The sequence below is a fragment of the Morone saxatilis genome, unplaced genomic scaffold (genome assembly GCF_004916995.1).
Source record: "Morone saxatilis isolate NCDOM2014 unplaced genomic scaffold, NCSU_SB_2.0 Contig16, whole genome shotgun sequence".
Classification (NCBI taxonomy): Eukaryota; Metazoa; Chordata; class Actinopteri; family Moronidae; genus Morone; species Morone saxatilis.
The window spans coordinates 16627772-16650139 of NW_023339718.1; the positions used below are offsets into that span (position 1 = coordinate 16627772).

A 22368-nucleotide genomic window follows, 5' to 3' on the forward strand; every position below is an offset into this window, starting at 1 on the left:
AAATGTATGCAGTGGCAAAACAGTAGACTGCACAGAGATGAGATAATATTGAAGAGAGGCAGCCGTGGGAAACCTGGGGCATGTTTATGAACTGATTTAACTGAAATGATTTAACAGGAAAAATTCTGATTCTGATTCTGTTGTATTTGATGGAACTGATGTTGTTGTGCTGCTATGTTTTAATGTTGAGTTTCTGTTGTCTGTTCCAAATCGATATTTAAGCTGTACATACAGTTTCACAGCAGCTGTGAACATTTTGTAAATAAAATGTCCTAGTCAGAGCCAAAATCTTACCATACACTGTGTGGCATACACAGGAGAATTGTATATAACTCAGCACAAAAGCCACATGCAGGATGGGAAACATCCTCTTTAAAATCTGGACATTTAAAGGACATTTTGTGAACCATAATCTTTGCTACAGTGGCCATAGGTTCAATTCCAGTTGCCATTCCTTTTCTTAATATATATGTATATACACATATAAATGAAAGAATATCAATAGCTTGAATTTCTCAAATCACAAACGTGCAAATCACACATTTGAATTTGAATGAATGTTTGCTTACTAGGAATACTGAAATGTTTATTTTGTCATAGATGTTCCATGATTGTCAATTAAAACATGTTGATTTGGTCAAACCAAATTTTTTAGCTTAGTTTTTTTATGTGAATGTGTAGAATTTAGGTCAAAGTATAATCTGTTTTCCCATTACAAACATACAAACATTCACACAAAACTTTAGAAAATCTCCCTTTACGCTCACACACACATATCAGATTGCATTCTGGGACGACTGGTTGTGTTGTTTCTCATTTAAATTACTTTTAAACATTTCATGAGTGATAGCTGTCAAATTTTATTTGGCATTAGTAAACAAAAAATAAATGTTTACAGAGTGATAAGAGTGATAATATATGTTATAGAGGTTATTTTGCTCGCCACTGCTCTACACTGTTCACATAAATTTAAGTATGTTGCACATCTGACCACACCTTGATCACTGGAAAAGATACCCAGGTGTTTTATCTTTGACAGATGAGGTCAAACACCCTGTGTTACATCACAGTGTTGGATGGGGCCTGAAGTGCTGCATATTAAATTTAACTCATTAGTGCAACAAACATTTTCTGCCATGTGAGTAGGATTCAGTTTCTTTTTCTTCTTTAAATGCCGGAGAATTCTGCTGTGTTGAAACCTGGGATCCAAAAAAACATTAACCTACCGAAGATGAAATTGGTGACAAGAAGAATTCTGTAGATTTTCTTGAAAGCAAAATCAGAAGTTAAAGGGACTGACTGCCCACACAGGCTTTCCAAAGCCCCAATTTGTAAGGTACATTCTCCTAAACATTATTTTATGTTTATTTTACAGAACTGATACAGTACATATTTGAACATAAAGTGCTCATGCAAACACATGGTGCAACACTATAAGAGTTTCATTCATTCTGTTTAATCAACTAGCAAATGGAAATGTTGCCGTGACTCCAGCTGACTTGCTCTTACTGCTATCAGATATGGCACAACACTATCCTCATATGGCTGAAATCATGTACTACAATGTGTAACTGTACCCTTGTGAGTAATAAAGTATGGCCAATATAATTAAATGGTATATAAAAATGTATATATATATATATATATATGTTAAACGAGAGGTCATAAAAAGACATTCATCAGACAGATTAGGCTATAAAAGGCAGTTATGCCATTATATCCAGTAGCAGACTGTGAAGGCAGGAAATAGATGACACATTTCTCGTTAAAGGACCAGTTCTCCCCAAATAAAAACTACAATTAATTTCTTCCCTCCTTAGCTCTGGTGGAGGCATCTAACCATGGAGATAGTTAAGGCTTTATTTGCACAGGGTTAAAATATCGATTTCTGTCATTTCTGCTGTCTCCCCAATAAAAGAGAGGTGAAGTGAATTTTGTTTGTGGTCCTTACTGCAGTGAAACATTTACAGAAATCTCTTTTTTTAGAAATGTTCAAGTAAAAACTGTTAACATTGACATCTGTGGGATTATCCAGATCCAAGTTTATAGCAGTAATAACTTACTTAAGCTGTAAATGCAACACTGGAATACAATTATTTTATAAAGTTGTTGTGGTGAACTTGTTTTTATGGAAAACTCATGAATGCAATATTCCATATTCACTTTCCTTGTAGCTCTGTTTTGCCCTCCAACAGCCCCCGAGGGGAATATTTAACTTTTTAGCTGCTAAATGTTTGATTATGTTCACCAGTTACTTGCTAATTCTGCTTTTTGGTGCAGTGCATGTAGTGTACAGTGGACTGATCAGAGCTGAAAACAGTACACTGCTGCTGCTGGAAACAAGGTTGACAAGAGCAGCGAGAGTGAATAAAAACACTCAAAAAGTTGTGGACTGTAAATCCAGAACATTTATCTCTTTTTTTTATTGGTGTGGAGGCAGAAATCTCAAAGGCCTGAATCTCAAAACCTGCATGGCTAGATCCCACCAGAGATTGGTGAGTAAATGTGTATTTGTACTTTGTGCGAATTGACTCTTAAGGCTTCTTCTTTCTCATTTGGTAGTGATGGCGACTCCCTTCTTGACCCATGCGTTGCTGTTGAGCAGAGAGAGCATGAAGCGAGCCACGTCTCCTCTCCCCACTGCGCTGCCTGCGGGATTACCACTGCTGTCGGGTACAAAATATCCTTCATGGGTCAGAAACTCTTGAGCTGAAGAGGACAAAAAAATGAAAAACTGGGAGTCAGAGGCGTTACAACAACAGCATTTAAAATTGGTCCTTCACATGCTGAAACCTCAAGGAAAGGAATAGGATTAATATAAAAATGGGGCCCATTCATTCTCATAAACACTTCATTAAGTACGCTAATGAGCTTGAACTATGTCAAAATGGATCCTGAGGCCAAAGGGCTTGTTAAACACACACTGAACACGCTGTTGTTTATGGCGTCACCCTCTCTCTGCAGCCAAACTGGCACCCTGTTATTCTTGTTGTTAGATGTTAAATGTTCTTGAGTCTGTTTGTATGTTTCTGCCCCTTGTTGGCCGCCGCGTGTCAGCTTTTACCTGAGGCCGGCAGGTTCTTGAGACCAGGTGGGCGAACCACCGTCCAGTTGATGTCCTCAGTCTTGTGTAGAAACTGCTCCATCTCGTGCATGTTGGTGAGGACGCTTCGGATCATCGGCAGCAGGAGGAACCGGATGAGGTAAGATGACTGCGCTCCAGAGTTAGCTAACAACATAAGAGAAAAAACAAAGTAAAACCATTCTTCTCTTAAATCTCTCAAATTTCACTCAGAATGTACACGGTAAAATGTTTTAATTCTGATAATGATCCTTTGATGTGCAGATACAGACCACACAGAATTAGAAAGTCAACTTAGTCAGTAAATTGTAAACTGTAAAGTGATGCTTTTAGGTGTTTGTACACATTAAAACAGTGTAAACAGCAGATCCTCAAAGACACTTTTTGAATTCCACAATTCTCAAACATTATTTTATTAATTTAATAAAAAATCTGAATTCCATTTGTGCCAATGACAAATAAGACAAAAATAAAACACTCATAAGACTAATTGGTTAATATCAAATTCTGTAATAACAACAATGCAATGCAACAACAAGCCAATGTTCACAAACTACTTGGATAAGTAGCCACAGTTAATTACAACAGATCAACACAAAAGAACTCCTAGAACATCCCACGTTGAACGACCTGGAGGATTTTTCCACTATCAAATCACAAAAAAGCCCCACAGAAAGCATCATTATGTGTGCTGCACTTACGTTCAGTGTACCAGGAGGTCATTGTGATGATCCTGTTGACCCGGGCCTCTCGCATGGCGCTGATCATAGCGTTCATGGACAGTGTGTAGCCCGTCACCCCTGAGAAGATGGAGGCCGGGAAGCCAAGGCAGGACATGATCACATCCTGTCCTTTGAAATGAGTCTTCAAATTGTCTTGTGAGAAAATATCAGCTTCCACCACCTGAAGGTATCAAACAGGGAAACATGAATAATGCTGAGGTGAATTTTACTTTAGATATACTGCTAAAGCAGAGCAGGAACCTCTTTGTGGGGTTGAGATCACACACAGTCCAATTCAAAGTTGACAGATGATGTATTTCAAATGAATGAATGAATTGATAGTTACAAAAAGTTGGATTGACCACATTACAGTTGTATCAAAGGATAAGCCTGGTTTTACTCTACATTTTTGTGTCAACAAATCCAATGGATAGATGAAAACTAAAGGTGTGAGTCAATCCTTTTAATGGTTCCCTACTTCCCTACCTGTCTGTGTTTTCTACTGGTTTCTACCGAAGTCTTTATCAATGGGTCACACATATATAGTTAGAAACAGCTGGGCACTTGTTTATTTCCACTTAAATCCTAATTTACCTGAGATCTGCAACATTAAATAAGAACAGAAAAAAAACTGTTTGGGGAGTTCATTAACCTTTTTCATTGTTTCATTTTGTATTCTGAAGATGTGGATCAGTTTTCCCATTCAGTAGATTTCTTCAACAATTATAAGCCATTGCTCTCGTACCTCATTGTAGCGTTTGAGTATTTACATCAGGAGAACGGTGCATGTTTGTTATTCTGAAGCATTTAAGTCACTGTTTGGCTCATTTAAGTGCTTTTAATGGACGACAATAGAGTTCTAAGGCACAGAGGAATAAGCTATATCAGGTGATACTTGGTAATATAATAAATTAATTGTTGGTTTTGGCCTTTTGTGGAATTGGTTGACACTAAGAAAAATCTAGAATAACACAAGGCTTATGTTTGCAGTGTTGCGTTAAGTGCACATTGTTATCTGCACTGCTGTGTGCTGTTTCACACCCAGATCTTGAACCTACAAGAACTTTTGTGTCTACTGTTCAGAAACAGAAAGCAGTACATAAGGTTTTACCTCATATAACTCTCATTTGGACACAATAAAACATTTATCGTGTGACTTCACACTGTCTGAACTTTGAACCCAACATGCAGTGAGCAGCGGCACAATATGTCCAACATTACCTTGAGATTATCATGATGCACAGTGAGTTTTCCCGGGTTCCTGACGATGGCGGTGACCATGTGGCCCTGCTGCAGCGCCTGGTTGACCAGATACTGTCCGGTCTGTCCAGTGGCTCCCAGCACAGCGATCTTCATCCTCAGACTCTGACACACAGGGTTCAGTCAAGGCTGATCAACGTGCTGAATGCTCCGATCTCTCAAACCAACTGCTGGGAAGTTCCCTCCCTCTTTCACAAGTTCAAGTGTAAAAAAATGATTATTACGCTGCAATAAAGAGGCCCTCTATAAGAAATTCACGTTTTTCATCTGAAAGATTTTGCGTTTAAAATGTAGATAAAGGATACACTGAATCCTTGTTTTTACATTAGTCACTGATCCTACATAAATACTTACCTAAAGAGGTCAAATTATGTACATAGGGTAATCTGTGGGAGAAATCACAATACAAGCAGAAACAAACAGTTATGTTCATTATGAATTAATGTACTCATTATTCCTTCTATTAGTTGCTCCAATAAAACCCCATAAAATACAGAAAGTTGCTCTGCACCAGTTAAAGATGACGTCAAATGCTGATGGAATGATGGTTTTAAATGCAGTGAGAAAAAAGCGTTATCAGTTGTTCCAGCTCATTAACAGGGAGGTGAAAACTTCAATTTAAGGAAGTAAAAACACAAACAAAGCCTGTTTGCCTTTGGTGTGTCCAAACTGGGCTTAAAGGGTTATTTCTGCAGCAGTGGAGGATGACGAGCTTGTTGATCAGATGCTCTCTGTGGATACTAAGCAGATACTGTTGACTGAACCTCGAATGATTTTGGTTAGGAAATACTTCTGGGATTAATAATAATAAATGAATAAATATTGATAATTCTGGTCAACATGGAGCCACATGCTACACTGTAAAAGCAGTTGTGTAAAATCCTTCTACAATTTGCTGTTATTTTACCATTCTATTGTTTTTAATATATCTTGTATGTTATTTCACTGCTTTAATAAAGCACTTTGCATTGCCATGGTTGTTGAAATGTGCCGTGCAAATAAAACTTGTCATACAAGTCATTTGTCCTTTGTGGAGATTCGGGACAGGTGACATGTTTTAAATAGTTTTAGCTTTCTGATGGCAGGCTCAGATAAAGCTATAGTCAATTGTGTAAATAGTGCATAAAGATACAAGCCGTCTTTACATTCAAAAGACCAGTGTTTAGGATTTAGTGGCATTTGGTGGTGTAGTTGTAGACTGCAACTCCCTCGCTTCACTGTTATGTTCTAAGCACAAAGGAGAAACTACGGTGGCCACAAAACAGTCCTATCTTGTCTGTTCTGGGCTTCTATAATGATTCTTATTTCCAGATGATTATACACTAATGAAAACACAGTACTGCATATTATATTCTATATTTCTGCCAATAAATCCTCTGAAACGTTACACACTGGACCTTTAAAGTAATGCTACACTGATTTAATATATGATATTTGATTCTGTAAAGATTCAATCCATCATCATCTCACACTTTTTCCATGAATCAATTTGAGTTAAATGAATTCAATACGATGTAAAATGTTCAATGTCTTGCCAAACACAATTACACAGAAAAATAAAGTTCTGATGATACTGTATGTGGCTGCAAACTTAAAGTTAGACAATAACGTCTCATGCATATAGTCTATATACCTTGAATACTTAAGTACTACACTGACCCTTGCATGACCTTTTTATCTAACCACGGGTCAAAGGTCACTTTGTGCTCTACTACAACCTGATGCTATTGCTTTTGTCCTAGCATTTACCTCATGTGACCTTCAATAGGGTCAAGAATGATTCCCATTTTGTGTTTGACTACTGTTTTAATGACTCCCTACAGGGCATTTTATGTAAAATCATTCAAATCAATTAGGTGGGTTTGCTTTAATGATTCAATGCAAGTGACAAAAATACTACACTGACAAAAACACAACTATCTAAAGGCACTATTTTGGCTTCAAAACAATCTGAAACCAGGTGCCACCACTTTCTCATCCTATCTGCCAATTCTGCTGTAGATTATGAAAGCATACATACATTATTTAATAACAGTATTCAAAATAAAGACTAAAAATAAAGACTCAAACATGAGATGTATACACCACCAGCATGGCAAATTAATAAGTATTGAAATGTGGTTCTGCAGAAAGTTGAATCTTCATAAAAACAGGATTTATTGTTAGTTGTTAGTAAACAGGGTGAATCTGTGTTTCCTGTTATGGAGCAACTCGAATTCGCCCATTTCTTAAACGTATTTGTGTTATAATATTATATAACAGGCGATGTAACATACCATTTTCCACATTTAGGCCATTTAATAAATAACATTAACATAAGCTGGCAGCTGGTTGTAGACGCTAAAGTTTGCTAGCTGTGTTAACTAAACATCCAACATTAGATAACTCACCTTCGCCATGAAACGTCCAGTGAGGGAGGCGTTCAAGAGCGGTAGCGTTCAGGTGCGTTTGTAAAGCAACAGTTTACAAAAGTGTTTAATATGTTTAATCTGGATTAAACTGTATGTTTTGATAATACGTAGGAGGAGATCAGATGACCCTTTAAAAGAAATGTCGTAGCTACAGAAAAGACATCCTAAAATGTATATTTTAATGTGAAAAGTGCAGCCAGGTTAGCTAATTCAATTTGTCACCTGAAACATCAGCAGTATACTGTAAAGCTACATGTAGCAAAGTAAGTTAAGTGATGAGTCAGTCGTTAGAAAATGTGCTAATTAGTGACAATTTGATAATCAATAACAGTACAGAACAACTGATAAACTGTGTAATGAACTCAGATAGTGAACACAATTATTGCAGGACGTTTATGCAAAACAAGATATTTATTTTGAGTAGATTGTGTGTTATGTAACTTTTGTGTAAATTTGTAAAACATATTGTATTGCAATATTTTATTTTGTGATATTGATTTTCTTTATGCATAAACCCCTAAACCGCTACATAGCAGTGTTGTAAATGCAAACTGAGAGCTATGATGTTGGTTGTTACAGGGACTGTGATACATACAAAGGCCGATCTCACTGCACATAAAAAAATACTATTGCAGTTTTGCTAAAAGTAGATTTTTAAAAACAAATTGTCTAGCTTACAGGATCGTAATACATCGCAATATATTGAATCGTAACCCCTGTATTGTGATATGTACGGTATCACCAGATTATCTCAACCCATTACACAGCCTTATCTGTGAAAATAGCTCACATTCAGGTCTTCACCATGTCCTTATCCTGTCAGTATTTTGAGGTTTATATCTTGAATAATAATCTAAACTTTAAAAATAACAATTTATTTTACTTTTCTTTTCAGAAATGAATGAAATGCTGTAATAGTTTTAAGTTTTCCTACACTCCTTAAAATCAAGAAGGCCTTGTTACCCCGTGTGAAGCTTTGGTGACCCCCAGTGGGAAACCAGTGACCTAAGGGATATCTATATTACTACCTACCAAGGTAAAAGGTTACTTGTGTGTTTCGAATATGGAACAATTGATTTTATTAAGTCTATTGAACTCAGCACTAAGCAACAGTTGACTTTTTATTGGGTTTACATTGGGGAAGAACATTGAAGGGATCAGAAGAAATGAAACACAGAGGTGCTCTCATTCAGCTCTTCCTTGGGTAAGATAGTTCCTGTTGAAGATGTGTTTGAGTTTTGGTCCAAAAACCAGACCATACACGCACACATAATCCTGGACTCCAAAAAAAGCACCTGTAATCCAAAACACTTCCAAAAACGAGTCCTGTGACACCAGACTGGTGCCAAAAACAGATGCCAGCCTCCCTCTTGCCACCTATGTTTACCTCTGCACTTTGCCATCCTCCTATATAAAGACCAGTCTAGTCGCATCAAGTCATTAGCTGAAGTAATCCACTTGTGGCTCGGTGCCTTGATTATGCGATCACACTGTGGGACTAAAGACTAAACCGGCTTCAGCACAGTCTGAGGGAGCTGCACAGTGGGGATAGCTTTGTACATGAGGCCTCTGTGGTGAATAACTGGGTGCTGCTGTCATTCAACTACCTACAATGAGCCTTCTGATGGACATCCTGCAGTTCTCGACCTGATCCTGGTGGACTGCTGGAGGATGAAACACAGCAAATGGCTGTTTAAATACGCGTTGAAACTGAGAACTGGCATCCAAACAACTTGGGAACTGGTGACTGGACAGAGGAGGTGAGCACGTAAGTAAACGGCCGATTTAAAGATGTCATTGTAGAGTAACTTTTAAATAAGTTAATAAAACTCCAAAATGAGCAGACATATGCCATAAGTCTCAGTTTTGGTCTGAATCTTCTTCATGTTCCAGACCTGGTTCAAATAAGTACTTCACCTAAAATGCCAGGTTTGTTCTGTAGTCCAGTTTTTTTTATCAGAAAACCTCGTCTGATTGGGTGATTTTGGCCTGCTGCTAAATATCTTTACTGGTGACGAAAGCCACCCATCTGTTCCTTTAAGTAGGCCAGAATCAGCACCGCAAAACAAGACAGTTATTTGTTAACACAATTTGATGAAATCTACCAAGTTCAGATTCAGATTTGAATGTTTTATTGTGTTTTGTAAATTGTAAACAATAATTCGGGCATCATTTGTTTACCTAAAACAATACAGGGACGTTTCAAATTGCTGTTTCAACCACTCAGTTTTTTACATGTCATCGAAATAATAACAGCATGTGTAGATATTCCCTTTATTTAGATTATAGATTACATATTATATGTAAACCTTCGTAGAATTCAGACCAAAACAGACATCTGCTGCAGGATTGAGGCCAATCACAGAGGTTACAAGTGAACCAGCAGATAACGAGATTAAAAGTCCACAAAGTCAAGCGACTCTCCTGCGGCTGCCAAGCAACTTCCTCCATAAATGAAAGGGTTTCTTACAGGTCTAGACAGGATTATTTTAAAATGTGTGTGGATAGTAGTAAAAAAGGAATGTATCGACAGTGACTCCAAAGGTCATACATACCTTTAAGAAAGCAGTTCAGGAATCCATGTTGTAGTACTTGAACAGTTTGTTAAATACATGCCCATTTATTAAATCTAGTAGACGAATGACCTATATGTACTTTTTTAAGAATCACTTTTAGCTGACGTGTTGTTTGTTTGGTGCTTTGAACAGGAACAGTCATGGGATGTGGTGTCACAAAGTCTAACCAGTTCAACAAACACTCGAGAAAAGGTAATCATGATCCTCCAGACAGACACTGTTCATCTCTGTCAACCTTCACAGATTTATATAAATCATCACCACACCTGGACAGAGAAGCTCAGTGGTTCTTGTTGTCTACCTTGTTTTTGTCTGTTTACGTTATAACTGTAGTCTCTCCATCATACGTGTTGTATTAATGTATATGTATTTCTCTTCGTCTTCCTCCTCTGCTGCATGCAGCCGTCACAAGTAAGCCCTTTCTATCATACCTTGTTTGTTGTTTTGTTGTTGAATGTAAACTCAAACCACACATATTTGGGTCATGGCAGGTGGAGCAAAACTCGAATGTCAAACTGTTATAGATATTTTGGGGGAGGGGCTTCTGAGGCTCCAGCCCCGAATGTTTTCTAAAAAGCCCTGAATCTTTTAGGCTTTTAAAATAACTTTATTAGCTAGCTGGCTAGCTAGCTAGCTTATGGACTGTGATCAAAACAAAGGTTTTTTGTGTCTACACTATAAAGTTCTCACCAGTTAAAGAAATCAGAGAATAAATATAACACATGTAAATACAATTTCTTTGAATCAACAGATATAAAACTAAGTATTAGTATATTTAGTAGTATAGTATTTTATTTTCAATAATGTATATTATATTATTATTATTATTATGATATATGAATTATTATCCATATACATATGGATTAATATGTACATCACTATTCATTTTGCAGCTGGTACATTTTCATTTTAATTACTGTATATACATTTAAACTCTTATCTTAACTAATTATACGTTATTTGTTGATTATATTTACTATTATTAATCTGAAAAATTACTACAGCTGTCAAATAATCAGTGCATATGTCCCCTCTGTAGTGAGATGCCTTCTGATCACCTGTCGTCTGTTCTCTTGTGTTCCAGCTATAAGAGCTGCTGTCCTCATTCAGCGATGGTACCGTCAGTATGTAGCCCGCACAGAGATGAGACGGAGATACACCTGGCACATCTTCCAGTCCATCGAATACTCTGGAGAACAGGCTCAGATAAAGGTGAGAAACTGGATTTAGATGATCCAGTATACTTCTGTTTGTATCCTGTAAATGAGAAAATAACATCTTTCACCTCTCCTCCCTGTGCAGCTTTATAATTTCCTCGGCTACCTCATGGACAATTTCACACCATCAAGCAATGAACGTAAGATTTCCATTTCGACTGACAAACTGCATTTTCCTTCTGTAAAACTGGACCTCTGTGTTTGAACTGTCATCTTGACCTTCCCTCCAGGAAATCTGATCTCGCACATCTTCCGAGAGAACGAGGTTTGTCAGGACGCAGAGTGGGAGAGGTACTTCTGCTACAAGAACATTGAGGTGCCAGAGATTTACTCAGGACCTCACCTCACCTTCCCTCTGACGGTGGAGCAGGCAGTCGAGTTGGTGGAGGCCTTCAGGAACAAGAAAGTAGGTGCACACCTCTGCTTTACACTCCAGTCTCTAGAAACCTTTGGATTGGTTTATGTTGGTTCTACAGCACAATTTAGTTGTTTTTTTAGTATAGCAGAAAAAGGAGGTGGAAATGATTTTGTATTTCATAGAAATAACATAACCCGCATTTGACATCCTGATATTATACATACATTTTAAACTGTTTCTATGAAGAAATTACATTTTAATGTGACTTATTGTGACCTTTGGCCAACAGACTAAGTTTGAAAAGCTGTATAGCCAGATAAAAATCTTTCAGATAAAAAAGAAATTTACTCTACGAAGGCAAATAATATTTGCACTGTGGATGATTGAGGCCTAATGATTTTATCGTCCCAGCTCCACAACACATATCATTTGTTTTGATATGTACTGTATATTTTATCTGCAAGATAGTCATACTTGCATGAAACTGACCCTAACAATCATATTTATGAGCGTAAGAAGGAGTCTGAGGTTATTTGGTGTTGAGAAGAAGAAAAAAATGATTTTTTAAAAACATCCAAATGAAGCCAGTGCTGCTAATCTGTACTTTAACATAAGAATTTCACTTGTCTTTAAATCTATTAATAGTTTATTTTAGTAAATCATTCATGCATAAATCACAATATCACAGCAATCACTGCAGTATTACCACCTGTTCATGTGTTTCGTGCTTGAAACCGTCTTGCTGACCAGTCTCTCTCCCAGTAGCAGCTGCACTCACGCTACGTCCTGCAGCTCCTGCTGGAAACATGGAGACAGCTCCGGATGTTGCCAAATATCAGCCGCATCTCCACCTGCCAAAGCAAAGAAATCACTATTTGTGGTGAGCTGAAAGAAATAGTTGATTTTTAGATTGGATGTTAGGATGTTATTGCGACCAAGGTCCTCAGCCAGTCTTGAACTGAAACAGAGCTGAAACTAATGACAGAAAATGAATAAGCAACAATTTGGACAATTGATTCATAATTTAGTAATAGTAATAGTAACTTCTTGTAGCAAAATGCCTAAAAGTCTTGTGAAAATTTGTTGGATTGTTCGTTTTATGTTTATATGTCAAATTATGCTCTTTCTCCATTTTACAAACCCAAATATCTGATATTTTATAGTCCAAACAATTGTCAGACCTAATTGTTGACAAATATAATTGTCTACAAAGCCCTTATATTAAACCCTTGAGGCAGCAGCACATCCCAAAAGGTTTTCTGATAATATACAACAAGAGCCTCTCTGTTGTAAAAGTAAGTTCTTTCTGCCAGTTGATGAAATGTGTTGATTAATGTACGTATATCCTCTTCATTACAGGTGATTTGCACGGGCAACTGGAAGATCTGTTGCTGATTTTCTACAAGGTTGGGACCTCCTCTTCTAAAATCTTTTACAAATGCTGAAATAACCCTGACATACAGCATATGTTCTTAGCTTATGAGCTGTGGTTATTCATTTTAATAAGATATCTATAGATAGCCTTTTTTTATTGAATTTGTTCAAATGCTTTGATTTTATTATTATACTCTCCTCATGTACTTCAGGGCCCTAAAGTAAATCCGTAGTGCAACAAAGAATAATTATTTTCATCATTAATTGATCTATTGATTATTGTTTCATTTAAAAGTTTAACTGTTTAGTTTACAAAGTGCCAACAAAAAAAACGGCAGTCAAAAAACTCAAAGTTTTATTAAGTTAAGTATGTTTTATTTTAATATTCAGTTTTGAATGATATGAAATGGAGACAAACAGTAAATTCTGTGTTCTGAATGTTTGACTTTTTTAATTCAACTTCAACTTGCATTAAGCACTTATGAAAATTGTTGCTGATTATTTATGTTTTGAATAACCAACCATGAATCAACTAATTGTTTCTCTTTTGGTTAAAACAAAGATGTTTAGCTGCAACATGCTGCATTTTTCTACATTAAGGTCCTACAAATCACTTAATGAGTGAAACAGGATCATTTGTTTACATTTAGATTACAGAATGAACCTCTAACGAGACATTATCTTGCTGTTGTTTACTCTACAGAATGGCATGCCTTCCTTAGAGAAGCCCTATGTGTTTAACGGAGACTTTGTAGACCGAGGCAAAGACTCCATTGAGATCCTCATCATTCTGTTTTCATTCCTGCTCGTCTACCCGAGTGAAGTCCACCTCAACAGAGGAAACCATGAGGACCATATAGTTAACCTCAGGTAAAACTAAATCTACCTGGGGACAGTGAAGTCCAAAAACACACGTTCTTCTTGTCCAAATCATTCAGTTATTATCAAAAACCTCAATTTCTCACTCTCATCTTGTGTTTCTCTGGCTGATGTAGGTACGGCTTCACAAAAGAGGTGTTGACTAAATACAAGGTAGGTTTATACAATGTAAACCTGAAACTCAACACACTCCTTTTTTTTTTTGCTGCTTGGTATTAACTCCTTATCTCTGCTTATCAAACCAGTCAGCACAGCCAAAATGTGTCCTAATCCCAACTGTCTTTGCAGCAAATTAAAATGGTTTCAGTCACCTGCGCCTACACATTCCCAGCTAAGCTTAATATAGGTCAATACAACACTGGTCACTACTCACAGCTAAGAGGATTTGATGTCATTACACAAGATAACTGGAGGACATCTGGCTCTGTTGGCTTTTGATGAGTCAGGGAGGGCGAGGTGGTCCAAAGACCCACCCTCCTTTACTCTTCTTTCTTCCTGAATTTGTTTAGATAAATGGAAGAAATTCCTGTAAACTATCAGCACTAATTTGACATATATATCAAAGATCAAAATTATATACATCAAAGATACATCTTATATTGGGTAGGAAATGTAAAACTGTAGAAGATGAAATTAAATGAATAGAAAATGTAATTTTCGGTATAATATAATAATAAAATTCATTCATTCACTCAAAAAAGAAAAGAAACCTTAAATGTTTACAAAAAACTTTGGATGGAAAGGTGGATGAGAAAGTAATTTCCTGTTTGTTCCTGTTTATCTCCTCAGATGCACGGCAAACGGATCCTGAAACTGCTGCAGAAGATTTTCAGCTGGTTGCCATTAGCAACGGTGATTGACCAGAAGGTGCTGGTACTCCACGGAGGGATCTCCGACATCACAGACCTCAGCATCCTCGCCCGATTGGACAGACACAATGTGAGGAGACAACATGTGCAGCTGTGATAAACTTCCATTGACACTCAAACACAGATATTCATTCAAGTCTGTGCTCTCCCATGTTTTCCCCAGTATGTTTCAGCGCTGAGGCCTCCAAAGAAGAGACACCAGAGCTTAGCGGGGGCGTCCATTGACTCGGACTTCGATGAGGACGTCTCCACCCACAAGGTCTTACAGCGTCGGATCTCCCTTACATATCCCAAACCCCTGGGAACCCGCGAAAGCTTCCAGAACCGCTCCCTGCAGGACTTCTCCAACAGGATCAAAGGGAAGGCCGTGGATGAGATAGAGATCCACAAGAGGAGGCTGGCCATTTTAAACGTGGGGACTAACAGATCAGAGGAGATGACTCAGTCTGTGTCTTCTGACTCCATCAACAGTGACAATTCCAAGGATGAGTGGAAACAGGTCAGATACTTTGAGACAGTTTTCTTTCCCATTTAGTAAAAATAGCAACAACAAAAAAAATAAACAATGAAAGAAAATATGTAAGTATGTAAGTACATAACACGTAAAAAGATACACATAGAGACAGTACATGTTTGTAGTGCACTGTACTCATGTACTGTTCATGACCAACTCAATATTGTTATATTATATATATTGTTTATCTTGTATTTTCTGTGTAAATGCACAGACAATGCACACACACACACACACACACACTCCCAAATACAGATAATATACTATTTTTTTTTTTATAGTTAGGTCCAACTCTTGGTCTGCATTTAAATTGTTTTGTATTTAGATTTTCTGTAACTTATTAATCGTTTGAGCTTTAAAATGTCAGAAAATTGTGAAAATGGCTCATCACAATTTCTTAGAACCTCAAGTGGCATCTTCATACTGTTTTTTCTAACCACCAGTCCCAAACCCAAACATAGTCAGATTATTATTACTGCAAATTTGTGTAGCTGGAACAGGCTTTTTTTTTGGCAGTTGTACTTGAAAAATTAGTCAAAATAGTTGCAGATGAACCAACCATTCAGTTAATAGACAAATAGTTTCAGCTCTAAATATCATAGTGTCTAAATTGTGCCCTTTACAGTTGGTGTTAGCCACCAAAAGTGAAACAGCTCCATGAGGTTAAAACTCTACAGGGAACCTTTAACACAACTTTAATAGTTTTATAGTTTTTATTTTATTAGAGGAGGTGTCAGTGCTGAAGGATCTCTCATTTAGAATTTAAAAGTCAGCATTCTGTATTGTTTTTTCTCTGTAAGCGAGTTAATGTGATAAACGTGATATCTAAATACTTTATCAAAAAAAGACATTATCAAAAAGTAAGTTACTTTGATCAGAGGTCATGATTTTTGCGCCTCAGCTCTGTTCTAGTGGACTAAAAGAATCCTGAGTCACAGGCTGATAAACGCTCCATCAGTGATCAGCACTCACCTCAGAGGAGGTGCTGAGGATTGGTTCCTGCGTGGGCCTCAACATGCCGTAATCCACTGCGTCATTAATCCCTCATGCCGTGAGTTCAATCTGCTTTTCAGACTGGCCGTCACCACCATACGCACAGACTGTAGAAGTCAATGGTCTCATTTGGCTCTGGTGCTTGCTGGTGATACGTCCAAACCAATCCAATGCTCAATCACTGTAAACGACTCAACAACATGAAGGGTAACTTCATGAATTGTCTCAAATATAAAGTGATGCTTTCAGGTGTTTGTATGCATTAAAGCACTGAAAACAGAAGAAACAGCAGAATAACTTACATTCCAATACATTATTTTATACATTTAAGAGCTTTTAATTGTATGACTTTAAGACTGTAATTCAGATAATAGAAATATTTTTTGCTCTGCCAGTAAAAAATCAGCCATTACACAGTGTGCCAATATCAAATAAGACTTAAAGTCTACAGCCACTATACTTACATCAATATGCTAATGTTTCAGTAAGTATAATAGTTCCCATGTTAGTATGCTAGCATTTGCTAATTAGCACTAAACTCAACGTGCAGCTGAGCAAGATGGGGATGTCATTAGTTTTAGTTGTCTTTGTACTAAAGTATTGTAATGATTAAAATTTTGACCTGATGATGGCGCTAGATGGAACGTTAAGGAATCACCTCTCAAAAATCATTCTGAGTGGGACATGAATGTGTGGACCACATTTCATAGTAATCCATCCAGTTGTTGAAACATTTCACTCAGAACTACAAATGTGAACCTCATGGTGGCTCTAAAGGATGTGTCAGGGGATCATTAAAGTCAGGTGGATTCATGCTCTGAGGAGCATTAATGTCTAAACTTTATTTCATGGAAATCTATCCACCAGTTTTCACAGTTGTCATAAAATTGTAGATGTTCAAATTCTCATTTCCAACTAAGCACCTTAAAGTTTTCTTGTACATTTTGTCATAAAAGTTGAGATTAAAAGTTAATTATTGACCCCTTGGAAACAGGATAACAGTGTGATATGATTGAAATGTTCAGAATAACTACCAATAGACCTTTTGGTGAGTTTTTTCAAGGTTTTTACTTGAATCCTTTAAAATTAAATTTCCTGTCATTCCTGTGTGCTTCCAGATCCTGGACCTGCTGTGGAGCGACCCGATGATCCAGGATGGCTGCACACCCAACGAGGTGCGGGGCGGAGGCTGCTACTGGGGCCCCGATGTCACAGAGGACTTCCTGAACAGACACAACCTGCAACTCATCATCCGCTCCCACGAGTGCAAACAGGACGGTTATGAGTTCTGCCACAACCGTAAGGTGAGCTCAGACACTGACAGCCCACAGCGGCTCTGGTGTTTTCGCAGTTGATTTCCTGAACCCAATAGTTTTCCAGCTCCGCTTTGAAGAGCTGTTAGACAACATTAACCCTCTCTCTCATTTCACTCAGGTTCTCACTCTATTTTCTGCCTCCAATTACTACGATGTGGGAAGCAACAGAGGGGCCTATGTGAGGCTGGGTCCAGACCTTGTGCCTTATTTGGTTCAGTACCAGGCCAGCAGCATGACCAGAGAGCTCACCGTAAGACAAAGGTAAACGTTAACCCCACCTTCCACATGACACAAACATGTGTATACAACGTATCTACTCTTTTATTTTTCTACTTTTACAACTGTTACTGTGTTAGACAAGAACCTTTACTGACAACAACTGAATGTTTAATAGCACAGTTTCGCCTTTTCTGATAAAACAGCAATGTTCTCTACATTGTTCTGCCTTTAATTCATTTAGTTTAATTCATTATCTGTTGTGTTTGTTGTCGTCTTGTCTACAGTGTTGGGCGAACCGAGCGCTCAGCACTCAAAGTCCTGCGGGAGCAGCTGTTTGCGCACAAATCTGACCTCATCTGTGCCTTCAAAACGTTCGACATTGAGAACACAGGTGTGTAGTGTGATTTTCATAAACCAATTCAGTCCTTAACAGATCAGGTGTTTTATTACAGATCTCTCATGTTTTTCCCCTTGCAGTTCTCAAAGGACAATGTCTGGCTGGGGCGAAATATGAGCTCACACTTTTGTATTTTGTGTGGAACATTTTAATCCCCTTTCAGATAAAAACATGTGGCTCCATCCAGAACATTTGACGGTTTCACAGAAACTAAACAGAGCTAAACAGTGATCTACTTTAATCCAGCCAACACCCTTGTGTTTCAAGTACATAATGTGAAAGGAAGGAAGTTTCAACATTGTCATTCAACTCAACACTAATATATACTAGTATATATTGGCCATAATGTTGACCTGCTAATTTATTTGTTGGGTTCTTCTTTTTATGTTATTGGAGTTGATTTTTGAAGTCGTTCATTGACACCTGATTGGACTGTGTAAGGGACCAATGGATGAGAATTTGTGTGAAATCTAGTGTTATAAAATAAATCAGATAACAGGTGAACTCTCCGCCTTCGTCAGGTCTTGTGTCTCTGAACGACTGGGCCTCTGCAGTGGAGAGTGTGATGTACCTCGGTGTGCCCTGGAGGATGCTGCGCGGTCAGCTGGTCACCTCCAAGAGCACCGACGGCATGATCAACTACCTAGAGTGGTTTAACGAGCTCGCCATCAAAGGACCCAACACGGACGTAAGGACACAGCACTGAGCTGGAGATAGATGGTCACAGAAATATAGTGTCTGACTCTCATATTTTGGATAAATTTGAGGCTATTTTATATACATATCTTTTGCTAAAACTTCTACTGTGTCACATAATTAAATGCTGTCTACATAAAAAATAAAAGCTCTCTGTTTATCTCACATGGTTTTTCATCATTTCTCCTCTTGCAGCACATTGACCAGAGTCTGCTTGAGACTTTGTACCGCCACCGCTCCACGGTGGAGACCATCTTCAGAATCGTAGACACAGACAACTCAGGTAAAACTATTTATTCATCACTGAAACAAGTCACATGTTTACTGTGAACATCTATTCACACCACTGGCTTCTTTCTCTTTTTAATAGAGAGCATATTTTGTTGTTCTCTCGCCTCCTTAAGGGAAAATCCACCTTAAAATATTGGCCGTCTGTTTCTGGGTCCATTTTGTTATTTGCTGCTGTATTATTCTTACTCAGTGACATGACATTAGGTAAAGATGAAATATCAGGTTTTACCACCTGTGCTGCAGAAATCAAAATTTTTTCAGGACTTTTTAAATGAACATCAAATAATTGTGTAGGAAAAAGGCCATTATAGAAGTTTAGTTTATTCTCACGGCATCAAATCAGATAAGAGAAGTAAAACACGTGACCGAAATCATAATCAAGAATAATTTGGCCAAAGAAGAGACGTGTGAATACAAACAAAATGAAAGAAAACAGAGAGACAAACAGGGCAGCAGCAGAGGTAAGAAGTCACTAGTTCAATCTCAAATGTATGTACTCAAGTCCAAAGTAAAGTCTAAACCTGTAAACTAACAAAACAAAATTATCTTTGGTATCATCTTTTCCAACTGACGCTCAGTAACATCAACATGTTAGAACTTCATGGTTCTCTTTTGCAACTTGATTGGATGCTGTCTGTTTACCTCCGCAATACAGCGCCAATAAGCTTATAATAATTATACCAAAAAATGAAGGAAAATAATTATTTGGATGTCATAAAGGGGAATTTCACTGATTTTACACATGAAGTTCAGTATATTCATATTCAAAATAGTTGTTGATTAATTTTCTGTCTACTGAAATATGATATAGTATCAAGTTGCATTATGGGAAATGTAGGATCTAGTGTTTTTGGAGCTTGACCGATACAAAGGACTAAACATCAGAATATCTCAACCTCTTTTTTTAATGTGTTGCTTATGAGTCCCCCATTTTGTGGAAGTCTCCCATTTTATTCAATATCTTGAATTAAATGTAACTGTACAAAACTCACAGAGACAATCCAACATGAGCCAGTCTGTGGAGGTTTAAAGAGTGTCAGAGCTCTGTAAAGTATTTGTGGTGTCCAGATAGCGACGTCTACCGAGTTCAGCCTTTGTTAATCCACCTATAGTAGTGTGCAAAAGAGGCCACAGCATGTTGCTGCCTCCAGAATCCTCGCAGTTAAGGCGAGGATTAACCCACTGATCTACTGGTCTCTCCCCACCACATCTGACCACACACACGCTTTTTACTCCATCAGTCTCTGCCTATATTTCTGCTTATTTTTACCCTCTTTGGCCCTTAACTTTTCCCACCCCGTCCATCCGTTATCTTTTCTATGGTGCATCTTTAACCTTTCACCTCCCCAGGCTTCATCACCATCGAGGACTTCCGGCAGACCTGGAAGCTGCTGAGCGTCTACCTGAAGATGGAGATCACGGACGAGGCCATCTCCGACCTGGCCGTCACCATCGACAGCAACCAGGACGGCAGCATCGACATCGACGAGTTCATGGAGGCCTTTCGCCTTACGGACAAGAAGAGCCGACTGGAGCGAGGACGCAGCATGTTCATGGGCACGGTCACTGACCTCACCAAGCTGGAAGAAGACCCCAACATTTGAACAGGGATAGAGAAAGAGAGACTGAAAACAGAGAGCAACCTCAGCTCAGACTCCTGGTCAGGCAGACAGGCGGCAGAGGGGAGGGCGGGGTGACGCAGCCAATGCAAGCTGCTTTAATGACGCACATTAAGACGTAGGATGCTGCTGAGCAACAGCAGCGTGGATCACAGGGGATTAGGAAGAGGTTAGAGTTCAGGGTATTTGACTGCAAATGTTCATTTTGCATTTTATCCACTAAGGCAGAGTAGGTGAAACACAGCTGCACGGACAAACGTTTTGTCTCGTATTAAATTAGAATAAAAATCAGGTTTAGGCAGCGTGATTATTGAAATAATATTAGATACTGTGATCACAGTTATTACGAGGACATTTTTAAATCCGTATCTATCTTTATTTTTAACATGATTATGAAAAGATTAACACCTGCACACTCTCCAACGTTTCAATCACAGTTGGATTTTTAAAATGGTTTCTACACCCATAAATATATTGATAGATTGACAGGCTCTATGATGAGAGAGGTTAACCATCCAACCTGCCCAGGGTGAACGATTAACAATTCAAGAAGGACAAAATTAAAGTGCATTAGTCCTAAAGGGTGGGAGAACAGAGACAATAATGCATAAAAAAAATAGTGTAATATCTCAAAGATATCCAATAACAAATAAAATAATAAAAGTATTAGTATTAGTAGTAATGTAAATTACATTAAAAAAAAAACATATTTCACTGGAAAATCTCCATTCATATTAGGGCAGCAACTAGCAATTATATTCATAATTGATTCATCTGTGAGTTAGTTTCTTGTATTGTAAACATCAGAAAACTGTTACTGTTACATTACGGTATTTTAGTGATAAAGTGGTTAAAACCTAAAATTATTTCATTTACCTACACGAATACCTACACTCCTCCTAAACCCTTTATAGAAACAAGAAACTAAACAAAAGTTACATTTGATAAAACAATGAATAATTGTGCAGCTCTATATCTGTTGCACTAATTAACTGCAACTTAATGTTGTTGGTGCCTTAGCAGTAGAAGTGTTTTAACTTCTGGAGATGAAGTTAATTCTAGTTTGCACTGTTGATGTTTTGTATCAACTGCCAACGATGTATTGAAGTCCTTCCTCATCTCAGGTGGGATACGAACCCTCACCTTGTCCAGAACGGAGAACTCATGCTTTTATTCACTTGACTTTTAGGGTTTGCTTATTAATGTTGCTTTGAAGCCCAGTGTTTTAAGGGGAATACATTATTTGCTGTCTTGCCGAGAGTTAGATGAGAAGATTGATACCACTCACATATATGTGTGTTCAATATGAAGCTGGAGCCAGGAGACGGTTAGCTTAGCTTAGCACAAAGAAACAGGGAAACAGCTATCCTGGCTCTGTCCAAAGCCAGCAACACCTATAAATCTCATTAATTAACATGATATTTTATTATTTGTTTAATCCACTGTGGTTTTAGAGGTGTTGGTTAGTCTTTATGCTAAGCTAAGCTAGCTTCATATTTAACACGTGGTATCAATCGTCCCATTTCAGTATCAGCAATAAAGCAAATATCCAAAATATGGATACAAAGATGTGTT

At 37.8% G+C, this 22368-nt stretch overlaps 2 protein-coding genes across 5 annotated transcripts; one reads left to right on the forward strand and one right to left on the reverse strand.

Annotated features, from left to right (window-relative positions):
• Positions 1-1347: 1347 nt before the first annotated feature.
• Positions 1348-7505, reverse strand: LOC118325184 (flavin reductase (NADPH)-like). Of its 4 annotated transcripts, none has more exons than XM_035657766.1 (6): positions 7455-7505; positions 5419-5450; positions 5026-5252; positions 3784-3985; positions 3065-3229; positions 1348-2709 (listed from the first exon to the last, which is right to left on the reverse strand). In XM_035657766.1, exons 3-6 carry the CDS (start codon positions 5158-5160, stop codon positions 2552-2554), a joined length of 660 nt encoding a protein of 219 aa, XP_035513659.1. In that variant the 5' UTR covers positions 5161-5252; positions 5419-5450; positions 7455-7505; the 3' UTR covers positions 1348-2551. The 4 variants fall into 4 exon arrangements, with proteins under 4 accessions (XP_035513659.1, XP_035513660.1, XP_035513661.1 ...); XM_035657767.1 differs by lacking the exon at positions 7455-7505 and adding an exon at positions 7341-7364; XM_035657768.1 differs by lacking the exon at positions 7455-7505 and having other exon boundaries at positions 5026-5167; positions 5370-5450.
• Positions 7506-10425: 2920 nt separating this feature from the next.
• LOC118325559 (serine/threonine-protein phosphatase with EF-hands 2) lies at positions 10426-21077 on the forward strand (the record flags this gene model as incomplete). Its single annotated transcript, XM_035658275.1, has 16 exons — positions 10426-10462; positions 11136-11263; positions 11354-11408; positions 11499-11674; positions 12392-12506; positions 12986-13032; positions 13704-13870; positions 13996-14032; positions 14669-14818; positions 14912-15247; positions 17374-17559; positions 17690-17832; positions 18075-18181; positions 18709-18875; positions 19079-19166; positions 20525-21077. Coding segments are annotated over 16 exons (2193 nt in total), but the record flags the coding sequence as incomplete, so codon positions are not given.
• Between the last annotated feature and the right edge of the window lie 1291 nt (positions 21078-22368).

Excerpts from the sequence above, each read along its gene's own strand:
- LOC118325184 (XM_035657766.1), bottom strand. The coding sequence starts at position 5,160 with ATGAAGATCGCTGTGCTGGGAGCCACTGGACAGACCGGACAGTATCTG. Across the intron at positions 3,230-3,783 it reads GACCTCCTGGTACACTGAAC|CTAACTCTGGAGCGCAGTCA; the intron begins GTAAGTGCAGCA and ends TTATGTTGTTAG. Across the intron at positions 2,710-3,064 it reads CAAGAACCTGCCGGCCTCAG|CTCAAGAGTTTCTGACCCAT; the intron begins GTAAAAGCTGAC and ends TGTCCTCTTCAG.